The sequence below is a fragment of the Rana temporaria genome, chromosome 9, assembly GCF_905171775.1.
Source record: "Rana temporaria chromosome 9, aRanTem1.1, whole genome shotgun sequence".
Lineage (NCBI taxonomy): Eukaryota > Metazoa > Chordata > Amphibia > Anura > Ranidae > Rana > Rana temporaria.
Window position 1 is genome coordinate 122760526 of NC_053497.1, and position 14702 is coordinate 122775227.

Consider the following 14702-nt stretch of genomic DNA (forward strand, 5'->3'; position numbering starts at 1 on the left):
TAAAAATATATACGGTATACTTTTTTTTTTTTTTTTTACAGAGAGACATACAAAAAGTGCTCTTCATGCCGAGACACAGTGCCATCTTGTGGAATGTTAATAAAAGATACAAGTCACATTTCATTTCAGAACAATGATATAAAATGAACAATTTAAGTTAAAAATAATAAAAATAAATAAAACTACAGCAGCAGAATTAGGCACTATTAATAAACACATTTACGTCCCATTCTACGTTGATACCAAAGGGATTATAGGTTTTAACCTTATATATCCATTCAGTTTCTGGAGACTCCCCTGGTCAAATAACAACATGTTATGAAAAAAATTACACCCTATTAGGGGGATCAATTATATTTGGTGCCACTTGGAGCCTCAAGGGTGGCGCCCCTCTATAAACCACCATAGGTTGTTCAGGTACAAGGGGTCCTAATATTCTATCGTTCCGTCGAACGTTCCAATGTCTATATAAAATCTTCTTAATCAAATTTTGGTGGGTAGAATAAACGTGGGACCAACAAATCATTTCTATTTTTCATAGAAGCACTCTCAAGCGCTTGGTTCAATACCAATGGATCATAACCCTTTAAATAAATTTAGCACCAAGAATATCAGCCAAGAATATCAGCCTCCCTCAAAAAGTCCTCATGATTGGTACAATTAAGTTTGAGCCTCAAAAACTGATTGACAGGAATGGACTTCAACCAGGCTTAATGGAGGCAGCCATTGGTACTGATAAAGCCATTCCTGTCAGTCTCCTTAAAGTAGGTAGACATGATAATGGTTCCTTCAGATATCCTAATACTCAAAGCCAAAAAATGAAATCCATTTTTACTGAACTCATATTGGAGTTTGATGCCCTGTCATTATCGTTAAAAAAAAAAAAAAAAAAAAAAAAAAACAGAAATTCCTCCAGGGAACACTGATCATCCCAGATGAGTAGGATGTCATCAATATACCTCCTCCAGAGTATCAGCTCTGACCTAGGTCTGGTATAGATGATGTCGTCCTCCCATCGAGCCATGTTCTGTAAATAGGAGCTCCTAAACCAAAAATAATTGTGCATCATCGCAAAATCAAGTAATGACAAAATAAACTTGCGTTGGTCATTCACCACATCATCCCTTACAAAATAATGTTCAACAGCCTCACGACCATGTGTATGTAAAATGATCGTGTAGAGGGATGCCACATCTGCAGTTGCAAAGATGTAGCTATCCCTCCACTCAATACCCTGAAGGATATTGATGACCTGCATGGAATCTTGTAAAAATTAGGGGGTTTTAGCCACTAATGGATGCAAAAAGTGGTCTATGTACTTACCGAGGGGGTATGCCACATCCTTGTGTACCTTGGGAAGGTAGCACATCACCGGTACCCTAGGGGCCACCGGTACCAAAAATAGCTTTTCTTTTTTGGTAAGAATGTTCTGTCGAATACCCCCTTCCAAAAGGCACACAAGGTCCTTTTTGTATTTGACTGTAGGATTTCCTGTGAGGAGAACATAAGTATCCCTGTCTGAAAGGAGACGCAACATCTCCAGATTGTATGCTTTAGAGTGCAATATGACTATGCCTCCTCCCTTTGTCCGTAGGACGCGCTACGATGTCGGTCACCCCGACTTCTCTTGAGCTGCAACTGCTCAAGGTCCTTGCTGACCAAATCTCTATAGACAGAAATAGAGGGTGCCAGATGCTCGGGGGGTGGTTGAAAAATGAAGCATTAGCTAAAGAGGTATTCTTGATCTGTGAAGGGACACTTTTTTTTTTTCAACATAAGGATTGGTTACTAGATTATCTCTTGATATTCATTTTTCAATGAATTTCTCAATATTAATAAAGGTCTCAAACTTGTTCAATGCACATGGCGGAACATACTTGAGGCCATGATTTAAAACCTGTTTTTCATCATCAGAAATGACTGCTGAACTTAAGTAAAAAAATATTATAAAAAGTCTGCTGCGCTACTCAATCTTAAGTTTCTAAATAAACAAATAGTCCTTCAAGCAGCCAGCACAAAAAATGGATGAACACCAAAGTAAAAGATATAGAAAAAAAGTTGCAGCGCTTAAGGATATATAGCTAGATTCACGTCGGAGAGCCTAACATTAGGCAGGCGTAGCGTATCGCATATACGCTACGCCGCCATAAGTTAGAGAGGCAAGTGCTGTATACACAAAGCACTTGCGTCCTAAGTTACGGCGGCGTAGCGTAAATGTGCCGGCCTAAGCGCGCCTAATTCAAATGAGGAACAGGGGGGCGTGTTTTATGTTAATGAATCGTGACCCGACGTGATTGAGAAGGGTAATGACCCATTGGTATTGAACCAATCGCTTGAGAGTGCATCTATGAAGAATAGAAATGATGTGCTGGTCCCGCAAATTAAAGAAACAAATGAAACCTACAAACATGCACTTTTTACTACTTATTCCACCCACCAAAATGTGATTAAGAAGATTTTATATGGACATTGAAACTTTCCACGGAACAATAGAATATTAGGACCCCGTCTACCTGAATGCCCTATGTTTGTTTGTTTTTTAATAGAGGAGCACCACCCTTGAGGCTCCAAGTGGCACCAAATTTAATTGATCCACCTAATAGGATGTAATTTTTTTATAGGGTTTTTTTTTGTCCTCGTAGAAAATGCTTAGTTTGCAAAAGCAATCTGAAGGGTAGAAGAAAGACACCTTTCAGTCCAATTCTACCCACGAGCATTTTTCTCTAAAACTCTTTATTACGTGCACCACTAAATATGTGGTTTATCTCATCAGGTTTGCATGTGGTTTGGAATATATTGGCTGCACCACACCCATGCACTAGGTAAGATTGAAGGAGCATGTTACCAATATCAAGAATGGCTATCCTAAACATAGCCTTTCAAAGCATTATGACACCCATCACAACCATGACCCCAAGGGTACAGTGTTTCTGGGGATAGATAAATATGTTGGCAACTGGAGAGGAAGCCATATGACCAGAGGCGTCTCCAGACTTGAAACTGAATGGATATATTAAGGTTAAAACCTATAATCCCTTTGGTATCAATGTAGAATGGGACGTGAGTTTATTATTAATGCCTCCTTCTGCTGCTGTATTTTTATATCATTTTTATTATTATTATCTTAAATTGTTCATTTTATACCATTGTTCTGAAATTATTTGTGACTTGTATTTTTTATGAACATTCCACAAGATGGCACTGTGTCTCAGCATGAATTTTTTTTATATAGATATATATAGATACTGGTTGGAATGCATTCCAGCGTACATCTGTCTGGTGGAATGCCCAATGTTATGATTGTGGCCAATTTCCGCCCCTAGTTAGCAGTCCTGCCTATATAATGCTCTTTTATGCACATCTGGCCATGCCTCTGATGACATCAGTTCATGATGAAACTTGTAGGGAGGAGTTTGTGACCAGACATAGAGCTATTGTAAGCCAGGACACGGCGGCCATCTTGTTGGAGGTTCACATGATATGAGACCATAACTTAAGTGATTTTTAATCTACTAATATGTGAGTACAATTCCTACTATTTACAATAAATTGTTAATAAGGTTACCGCACCATGAGGCCTGTTCTTTTATGTTTCCTTGGGATGTACGCTGGTGTTGCAATGCTGTTATGAACATTAGGAGCGGCTTGTGAAGACCTGGTTACCTATGTCTATCTTACCTGGCTTGATTGAACATGGCGTGCTGTGATTAAGGATATCATTTATATCTCTGGCTGATCTGACCCCTGAAGGAACATGTTTTCCTAAGACACAGCAAGCTAGTTTGGTTGCCACACCCTGTACTCCCCTAGGCATTGTGGAGTATTTACCCAGTATATTCAGAAGGAGCCAACTCCTGTACCCTGGAGCCTGGGACTTCTATTGTTATAGAGTCGTCATCAGTGTCTTTCCCTGCTCCACTGAGTGAGGCAGAGCCCTACTTATGTCTACTGGGACCGCCATGTCAACTCAGGACTTTATAACTGGCCATACTTCACAACCGGGGCATTCTGCATGCAGAGGCTAGGGGCGCATCGGTGCCATCCCCTGTAGAGTCTGCCTATGACCCATTGGTGGCTTTTTTCAGTTTTCGCCTTGGTCACTGGCACCATCGCTTATCAAGCAGGAGACTTATAGCCAGATTCACGTAGATGGCCGCAACTTTAAGGCGGCGTAGCTTAAGGCATTTAGGCTACGCCGCCGTAAGTTAGCTAGGCAAGTACATGATTCACAATGTACTTGCCTGCTAAGTTACGGCGGCGTAGCCTAAAGCGGGCGGGCGTAATGGCGCCTAATTCAAATTTAGCTAAGGGGGGCGTGTTTTATGTTAATGGGGCTTGACCTGACGTTTTTTTTTTAACTGCGCATGCGCCGTGCGCCTACATTTCCCAGTGTGCATTGCGGCTACGTCCGCCGCACGGGCCTATTGATTTCGACGTGGACGTAAACAACGTAAATCCCTATTCACGGACGACTTACGCAAACAACGTAAAATTTTCGAATTTCGACGCGGGAACGGCGGCCATATTTAACATTACTATTCCATCTATTTGATGGAATAACTTTAGGCGGCCTATCTCTTACGTAAACGGCGTAAATGTACTGCAGCGGCCAGCCGTACGTTCGTGAATAGGCGTATCTACTGATTTGCATATTCTACGCCGACCGCAATGGAAGCGCCACCTAGCGGCCAGCCTCAATATTGCAACCTAAGATAGGACGGCGCAAGCCGTCGTATCTTAGATATGTTTAAGCGTATCTGTTTGAGAATACACTTAAACATAGGTCGGCGCGGATTCTGAGTTAGGTCGGCATATCTACTGATAAGCTGGCCTAACTCTTACTGAATCTAGCTATTAATTTCATTTGGGCGTTGGTTCCTCAGGTAGTCATGAGTTGGAAATAGGCCCCACTCACCCTGTGGGACTCTCACTGGTTGTTGCCCACCCCTCAGTTGGACTTCTTTTGGACATCCTGACTGTATCTGAATTCCTGTGTCCCTGAGTGGATGATAAAAATATTAGGATTTTTGTACGTAAAGGAAAAATTTTGTTTTTGAAGTCTATTTAGAACTCATTCTACAGACAAGCAGCCGACTGTTCCCCTACCTCTGCATTCCTGCTGCCGCTGTTTGTGGAGACTGGTTAGAGCGGTGACAAACTGAAATTTTGAAGCAGCTATCTCTTTTCTAGCTGGTTACAAATTATCTGCGGCAGGAGAGGAGGCAGGTCAGACCTCATAACTAGGTTAAAGCACCTAACCACATGGGATACAGTATTACATGTAGTTTGTTCCATAGAGGACAGAACTGTAAAAAAAATTAATTATAAATCGTCTTTAAGCCTTGGGATAAATACAGGGAGAACCTCCTACATGTAGGTTTTTCATCCAGGCTCAGCTAAGTTGTGGTGGCTGCATTTGTTTTCTTTTTTTTTTAGGCTTTTTCCCACCTGGTGATCTGGCCAGTAACACACTTCCTTTATTTACAGTACCCCCACTCTGGAGGACGGAACATAGGGGTCACATTTGGACAGCATCATTGTCAGTCTGGGGGCAGGGGAGTGTTAGATGTACTAGCAGATTTAGATACACTAACAAATTTAAGTCACACTCCCGCCAAGACTTTATAAGCAGTTACAGCAAACCTTTTTTTCCCTTTTGCGATAAAGGTTTACATCGGTCAATAAAAGCTGATCATGGTAAACTGCAGCACAGTAATTGGTCCGATCGGCCCCGCCTGTCCGTTTTTTAGGTGGACCCGATCGGACCCTCAGTTCTACTCTGCGGAGCAGCGGATGTAAATGGATGTCGGTAACCTCCAATCTTATCTGCTAAAAAAAAAATTGAAGAGGATCTGTTCCCCCTACGTCTTGGTGAATCGGAGACCTCGTAGAGAAGAGCAGCAAGCTGTGTCCGTGTCTGTGTCCGTTCTACATATGAGAAGCAGACACAGACTTGTCATCTGCCCACTCTGCTCTGCTCAGCAGGTGATCTGGGACAGATCCCTTGCCGAGCAAGAGGATTCCACCCCGTGTGAAAAAGGGGTTCATGACAGTAAGTACTCGTTTACATTACACTGTGGCCCACGACCGGTTACCAAATTACTTAAAGTGGAGGTTCACCCGAAAAGTAAATGTTTAAGATTAGATTCATGCTCATTTTGTCAAGGGGAATCGGGTAGTTTTTTTAAAATCGAAGCAGTACTTACCGTTTTAGAGAGCTATCTTCTCCGTCGCTTCCGGGTATGGTCTTCGGGACTGGGCGTTCCTATTTGATTGACAGGCTTCCGACGGTCGCATACATCGCGTCACGAGTAGCCGAAAGAAGCCGAACGTCGGTGCGGCTCTATACTGCGCCTGCACACCGACGTTCGGCTACTTTTGGAAAATCGTGATGTGATGTATGCGACCGTCGGAAGCCTGTCAATCAAATAGGAACGCCCAGTCTCGCAGCCCATACCCGGAAGCGGCGGAGAAGATCTATCTCTAAAACGGTAAGTACTGCTTCGATTTTAAAAAAAAAACACCCGATTCCCCTTGACAAAATGAGCCTCAATCTAAGGTTAAAAATTTACTTTTCGGGTGAACCTCCACTTTAAGTGGCTCTCGCTCGTCTAAAGGTTATGCTGTAAGTGATACATCTTCAGGAGAGCATGTTCTTTTACTGGCTAGATTGCCATATGACAATAAAGGAAAGAAAGCCTAAAAAATAAAACAAATGCAGCCGTCACATCTAAGAATTGGCAAGCTGTGATATAATGTTTGCTCTTGGGGATTAATACTGCTTTAATATCCCAATGAATGCTTTTACATGTTGTCTGGCATTGCTTTTTAATTCCCATACTAAATATGTGTGATTTGGCCTTTGAGGATATCTCCGCTGTCCTCCAGGCCTTATCTGTCGTCCTACGATGGGTATCTCTCTACTGGTTCTATCTAATTAAGCATAAAAAAACTATCAACTGCTGACTGTTACGGTGACTCCCTGGAAATTGCAGATAGCATCAGCACACAAGGTAACGGCAGGCAGCCAAATAATACTGCACTATTTGATTTCTTGATAACCCTACAGTAAGCATCTCATTCCTCTTGCCAGATCTGCTCTCCCTCTGGCTTTAGTTGGCATATGAATTAGAAAGATATTTTCAGGAAGAAATCTTTGCAGCATCAACTGTTTTACTAATAATAGTATTGTGAAATCTTAAGCCTCGTGCACACTACTAGTTTTATTTTTTTCGCTCAACCCAGTGGGCTGAATGTAAAAAAATTACCGCTCAATCCAAAGTTAGTACAGCGATCTCTCCTGCTGCTCAGTTGTGTCCTAACAGGGAGACGTTCCCCCCTCCAGAACATTCTGGCCAGTGCTCTCAGCCATTGGCTGAGATTGCTGATCGGGAGATGGTCAACAGACCTTTTTTGGTCATGCCTTTTCGACAGAAGCCGGCCTGGCTGCCGTACACACGGGCTCAATGTTGGCCAGTTATTATTGAACCAGCTGATGCAGTCCGACATTCGGCCCTGGCTGCAGACCGGTGTCGGTCCACGACCTGTTGATGATTGGGCCACACAGCAGGAGGTGAGCAGCGACCACGGTCCGCACAGGGTTATCACAGACCGCGCTCGCCGCTCATTACCTTTTGTGCTGCAATGCCGGTGTCTCCTCTCCCAGCTCCTTTGCCCGCCCAGCGGACAATGTCATCCCTATCAGCAGGGCAGAGGGTGAGAGGAGCTGCAGATCGGAATGGAGAGCTCCTCCCGCCCACTGCCCTGTTGATAGGATGATATCGTCAGGTGGGTGGGGGAGGCAGGAGAGGACACATAGACTAATCACATATTCTGCCCTGCTAAAGGTAGGAGTTCTGTGCAAGGGAGGCAGAAATTAGCATTGTGTGATGTTAGAGAGGAAATGGGAGGGGGGGGGCAGACTGCAGGGGGGGTACTGTGATGGAGGATGCTATGATTGCTAGGGGGACTGTAATATAAAGGTGACTGCACTGTAAAGAGGCACTGTAATCATTACAGTACCCCCTTTACAGTGCAGTCTCCTTCACATCACAGCCTCTTTTACAGTAATGTGAAGGGGCACTGTGATATAAAAGGGCGCTGTGATGTGAAGGGGAATGAAGGACACTGGCATAAAGGAGGGGTCTGTGCTATAAGGGAGGGGGCTGTGTTGTGAAGAGGGGCTAAAGTCTGAATATCTCACATCCCTCGACCTGTCCACCAACACCCCCCCCCCCCCCCCCCCCAGTTTCAAAAAGGTTGGGGACCACTGATTTATGAGAAATTGCAATTAAATTTTAGGACTTCCTTCTCAGCTATGTAACCTTTAACAAATTGTGTATATACAGTATACCTAAAACAGGCATTATAGCCAGTAACAATATACTGACCCACCACACTCATTTGGAGAGAAGGCTGTTGTTAAAGGGATTGTAACGGTTTGTTTTTTATTTTCCAAATAGGTTCCTTTAAGCTAGTGCATTGTTGGTTCACTTACCTTTTCCTTCGATTTCCCTTCTAAATGTTTTCTTTCTTTGTTTGAATTTCTCACTTCCTGTTTCTCCTCAGTAAGCTTGCCCCCATCATCTGAGCCGTTCTGGCTGGGGGTTAGTCAGCCAGAACAGCTTACTGAGGAGGAACAGGAAGTGAGAAATTCAGACAAAGAAAAAAAAACATTTAGAAGGGAAATCGAAGGAAAAGGTAAATGTTAATACCAGAAATTGAAGTGAGGTTTCAAGGTACTAGATGCCTTCTGTGAGTTTTTTTGCATTGGAAAACAAGATATTTTATTTAAAGAATAAGTGCAGTTTTGACATACCATAGACATATTCAGGCAAATCAAATATGGTTTCAGTGAGCTCTCCTGTGTTCCTCAGCTTTCTGACACAGTTCCTAGCTCATAATGGTACCTTTAGAGCCCATTCACACTGGGGCGATAGCCGCCTGACAAGTCGCGTCCCGTTCTATTCAATAGAACCATTCTAATAGGAGCGACGCAAGTCGCTCCGACTTAGAAAAAGGTTCTTGTACGACTTTGAGGGCGACTCGCATTGACTTCTATACTGTACAGAAGTCATTTTGCAAGTCGTCTTCAGGTCGCCTTGCCGAGTCGCCCCCAAAGTCGTGCCGCCCCTGTGTGAATGGGCTCTAAGGCCTCGTACACACGACAGAGAATCTTGTTGTAAAAGAAACGTTGTTTTCCTCGACGAGGTTCTTGTCAGGCTTGACGAGAATCTTGTCAAGCTTTCCTTGCATACACACTGTCAAGTCAAAATCTCGTTGTTTTCAAACGCGGTGACGTACAACACGTATGACGGCACTATAAAGGGGAAGTGCGATTCCACTGGCGCTTCCCTTGGGGCTGCTTTTGCTAATCTTGTGTTACCACGTGTTAGTAAAAGTTTGGTGAGAGATGATTCGCTCTTTTCAGTCTGTTACAGCGTGACGAATGTGCTATCTCCATTACGAACGCTACTTTTACCGAAGGTGCGCTCCCGTCTCATACTTTATTCTGAGCATGCGCGGGTTTCTAAGCAAACACACAAATGTGTTTCTCGGCGTAAACCAGCCTGACGAGAAACACGACGAGGAAATTGAGCCTCCCGACGAGAAAACAGAGAGCATGTTCTTTTTTTTCTCGTCGAGATCCTCGACAGTTTTCTCGACGAAAAACATACACACACACGCGTTTTTCTCGGCAAAAATACTCTGCCAGCATTTTTCTTGATGGATTTTGCTGAGGAAAACGGTCGTGTGTACGAGGCCTTAGACATCTTCAAACCCAGGAAGAAAAACTTAGGAATCTCTAGGCAGAATGTTTTTTTTTTAAAGTTTTTCTTCCTGGGTTTGAAGATGTCTAAGGCCTCGTACACACGACCATTTTCCTCGGCAAAATCAATCAAGAAAAATGCTGGCAGAGTATTTTTGCTGAGAAAAACAATTGTGTGTACGAGGCCTTAAACATCTTCAAACCCAGGAAGAAAAACTTATAAAAAAACATTCTGCCTAGAGATTCCTATCTCCTGCAAGGATGAGGAAGCAAGCAGATTCCCTGGATTTTTATTTTTTTATATAAAAAAAAAGGAAGATTTGTCATTCCCTGGATGTCTTGTTATAAAGAAGATTGGTCAAAGCAGTTGAAACTGGAGTTCAGTGATGCACTTTGGGGGGTCCTCTCATATTGAGTGCCATTTTAAGCATACAGTATTGGCCTAAACTAGAGAAGAAAAAGATTTAGGCATGCTGGTTTCATATTGCAGAATTAGCCAATGGTGTGGCCAGGCAGTGGCGAAAGCTAATAGAATTCTGTGTTGCATCACCAGCAAGAGGAAGAGATCCCGATGCCAATATATAGAGCTTTAGTTGGATCCAATTTAGAATACTGTATCCAGTTCTGGAGGCTTCACAAAAAATGGATATTGGTGAGGTAATGAGTCAAGAGATGGCCACCAACAATGGTGAATACAATTTATTAGGTGAGCTAGGAGGAACTTATATACCCTGTCACTAACTTAATAGCAGGTAAATGCACTGAAAAATCAAGTATTTTAAATGCTTACTTGCATTGCGTTTTTCCATAATAGAGCTTTATCCACTTTTATTGTGCCTTTGAACTTGCTAGAAAATGTGACAACTCTAGGAGAGTGAATTCCCTAGCACAGCCCCTCCATCCTTGTATGTCATTGCCTCGCCTTTTTTGTTCTGGCCCAGCTCCTCTGCCCCTCCCTTCAGCTCTGTATTAATGAGGCTGGGGGGGGAGGAACGAAGGGGAATATTATAGAGAGGTCTTCACCACATCTCTGAAGCTTTGAGTCATCTTCATATCCAAAATGGCACCCAGCGGCAGTCTCAGCGCTTTTGGATAGCTACACAAAGGAGTCTATTAGAGCCGGTTCACACTGGGGCGACTTGGGATCCGACTTGAAGCCGCCTCAAGTCGTCCCAAGTCGTGCTGTCGAGAAAAACAATGCGAGTGAATGGGAGCGGTGTTAATACACACGACTCGAGTCGCTCCGACTTCAAAAGAAGTTCCTGTACTACTTCAATCCGACTTTTAGGCGATTTGTACCCATTGATTTCAATGGAAGTCGCCTCCAAGTCTGATCCAAGTCTGATCACTGTCTTAACTGAAGCGACTTTCCAGGAAGATAACATACATTTCTCAGGCAAACCTCCCCCTCCCTCCCTCCCCTAGAGCTAATTGTTGTTTGATTGGCCACTGGAAAGTCTCCTGTCCTGGAGACGACTTCAAGTCGTGTTGTAAATCGCCCTGTGGTTCATGCTCAATTCGTGTCGGAGTCGCCTCTGAAAGTCGCGCTGGAAGTCGTGTCGCCCTAGTGTGAACCGACTCTTACTGATCAATAACATTGATAAAATATGCTAAATTCAAACAAAATCCAGATGGAAATGAATGGTCGGGCAATGGTCTCTTTGATATGTACAGACCCAAGGTAAATGATTGAAACCACAGAGTACACGAAGGGTTGGAATAAGTTTCAAGCGAGCGGTATTTTCAGTTTCAAAGAACATGATCTCAAACGAACAAACTAAATTTAGAAAGTATTATTTTTACTGAAAGAGTAGTTGACTCTTGGAACAGACTTGAAGCAGAAGTACAGTCATTCCATAGTGAATATAAATTTGTTAGGAGAATCAAATCTGTTGCTTATTTTAGCTGTCCAAGAGAGCATATCCAGAAGCATTTATAAAATTTACAGTCCTATATAGCGTACAATTTTTTTTGCAGAGCTTCAGGCATTTGAGTGATGCTTCATTGCATCATGTGGTTATCTGTATGTAGATGGTCTATTACAACCTTTGTCCTACTTTCACGTCTCCAGAAGGCTCCAGAATGTCATGGACATCCTGTAGTCTTCAGAGAAACAAGGGCGTTTCAAGGGGGTTTCCCACCATGTTTAAATAATAAATAGCTGTAAGTCCTCTGTGATACATTGATAAAACCGATTGGATTGTGAGAACTCTTTTTGAAACCCCAAATTGTTTTCTCACAGAGCCGTACACATGTGGGGCTTGCGGGATTCAGTTCCAGTTTTACAACAACCTCCTGGAGCACATGCAGTCACATGCCGGTGAGAAGAACTCCCGATTCACTGTCGTTTTACTGTCGATAAAGATTTTTTTTTGTGTATAGGTTTGTTTTATGGTGGTTAGAACTGGTTTTGTGTATGGCTCCAAATTACCTTAGGACACCTGCATGTGAGCATTTGTGCTCAGTCTGTCTTCTGTTACATTTAAACAAAAATTAAAACAAATGAAATGGAAGCATGGAAAAGAGTACAAGAGATGTGTTGCCTTTTAGTAACATTCTGTATGGCTAGCAGACAAAGGCCAGTATTGGGAAATAACAAAGATGAATATGTACAACCTTTGATGTCCCCTGCCCAGCATATGAGTGGAGGGACCCATGAAGACCAGATGTTCGTTGCTTGTATTCTATACACTGAATTATTTCATTCCCTTTTAAATTAAATATGTTGCAAAGCAAAATCACTAAAAGATCATTTTAATATGGTAATTCTCATGCTTCCAGGCTGTATATAATTCCATATGTGACGCTGAACCTACTATCTTCTTGCTTTATTAAGATGATGAGTGATCAGTCTGCCTGGCTCGGAGTGGTAGAGTAGAACTTCCAAGTACCAGGCTTGTGGAAGAAATGGTCTTGGACCTTTTAACACTTGTACTTAATAACCAAAAATGCCTGTAGAGGAAGACCCAATCTCTGATCTTTTCTGCCAAGATTTTTGCCTGATGCTTATCACAATATGGACATTGCCTGTATCGCTTATGGATTCCAACTCTCTCTTGTTTCTTCTTTCTCAGCTGACGAAAACAGTATCGCAACCAACCAGTCCAGGTCACTGCCGCCACCACCAGAGGAAAATTGGAAGACTCAACCCCAAAGAAACAACGCAAACAACAGTATGTCTCAAGGTGCCTTGATAACCATAACTTGCTGTGGATTGCCATGCACAGGGGATAGGACTATGCTAGCTTCTGTAAACCCTATTATATACATGCGCATTTGTAGGAGCATACACTAAAGTGAGCACGGTAATGTGTACTATTTTCTTACCAGGCTCACCGGGGAGAGTAGCCAGACATCTCAATTAATTAACATTTTTGTTAGTTTGGGAGGTTGGATTTTTTTATTAATATTACCCTGTGCTTAATAAAATAAAGCAAAATTATTTATAGGTTTTATTTAAATATCTAAAGGTACATCTAAATTCTTTTTTTTTAGTTTGGAGATAGTAGATTTTTATTTATTTTTTGCTTTGGGGAGATTTTTCTTCGCTGTCTTGGAGACACAACATAAAGTGAGAGGAAATATTTCCATAGTAAGGTAAATTCTTCTAAAGTGATGTCACCAGAACATATTTTTTCACCTGGCCGGTTTTCCATCTATTCTTGTTCTGGTGACGATTTAAAATATTTTGGACCTCCCTTAGGATGGCAATAGCTCAAATTCTGGTCAATTCCTGATAAAGTGGGTGAATTTTGAGTTGTGGGCAGCCCAGTAGGTATCACTCAACTCAACAAGTTGATTTTTCGTACTAGGTTTAAGTGTGAATATGGTCTGTCCATTGTGTGTAACTAGCTTAACTTTCAGTCCCAGAGACAATGGTCATCAGAACAAACAGGGTAAATCTGTCCAGGGACACAACACTAAAAAACTAATAGGGGTTTTAACTATTATTCACTGTATCTAAAACAAAAACATAAATGTTGCCCTTTAGATACGCTTAAACAGCTCTCCTAATAAAAAATATGGAAAGTTTTCTGTTTTTTTTTTTTTATTGTTTTTTTAATTATTGTGTTTTTTGTAGTTCTTGAAGAACAAGGGGAGGCAGTTCTCTCAAAGACTATAATCTGTGATGTGCTAAGCTCAGGCTGCCTGCCCACCACCATGCAGGGAAATACAGACAAAAGGAATCAAAGTAAGTAGAAAACATGACATTTTCTGGAAGATTCCCCTTTATCATTTAGGCCTCATGTACACAGTGCGTATAGCCCTAGTGCATGAGGCCCCTGCGTGTAGCTGCAGCTGGAGGGCACAGGCACACCGCCCAACCCTGCTGCCAGCAGCCTGTCAAACTCTATAAGAGTCTGACAGCTGTTGCAGCTGAATGGGACTGTGGGGCTAGACAGCGCTCCTGTGCCCTCCAGCCAAAGCTAAACACCCAAGGGTTAAGGGGTAAACCATACTGTTTTTCTAATAATGTACTTGTTCTGTTAGGCAGCCACTGTGGCTTGCCATATACCTGGGTATGCCTATATCTTATGCCCTGTCTGTGGGCAGCTTCTTCAAATAATCTAAAAAAAAATGATTAAAGGGATTACTAAATAAACATATTATCAGGAAACCGAAGAAAATAAAAGGTAGAGAGCCAAGATGAAAACACAAATCCTGCAGAAAGCTGACCCTTTAACTTTTACCACTCAATATGTTCATGGACATTACTGGATATGTTTGTAGGCCCCCTTCCTTTAAGGTGGAGCAGCTCTGAATAAAATGGAAAATAAAACCTTGAGAAACTTAGAAGAGTGTATGTACAAAAAAAAAATGGATTTTAAAGGTGCCACAATTAGAATCTTGTACAAATATCACATTTTATTATAGTATATAAATATTAAAAACCTTTTCATAAAAACCAGCACAGAATATCCATGCGGCCCTA

General features: G+C 42.2%; 1 protein-coding gene across 5 annotated transcripts in view; it reads left to right on the top strand.

The window, feature by feature from the left end:
* The window catches only part of ZNF618 (zinc finger protein 618), a 204872-nt gene that overhangs the window by 182864 nt on the left and 7306 nt on the right, over nucleotides 1-14702 (top strand). For 3 of the 5 annotated variants that reach the window (XM_040324381.1, XM_040324378.1, XM_040324380.1), the window contains 3 exons: nucleotides 12012-12089; nucleotides 12844-12954; nucleotides 13851-13961. In XM_040324381.1, the coding sequence (XP_040180315.1) occupies nucleotides 12012-12089; nucleotides 12844-12954; nucleotides 13851-13961 (300 nt within the window). The remainder of the gene's footprint in view (nucleotides 1-12011; nucleotides 12090-12843; nucleotides 12955-13850; nucleotides 13962-14702) is intronic. The other 2 variants (XM_040324376.1, XM_040324377.1) reach the window with 2 other exon arrangements.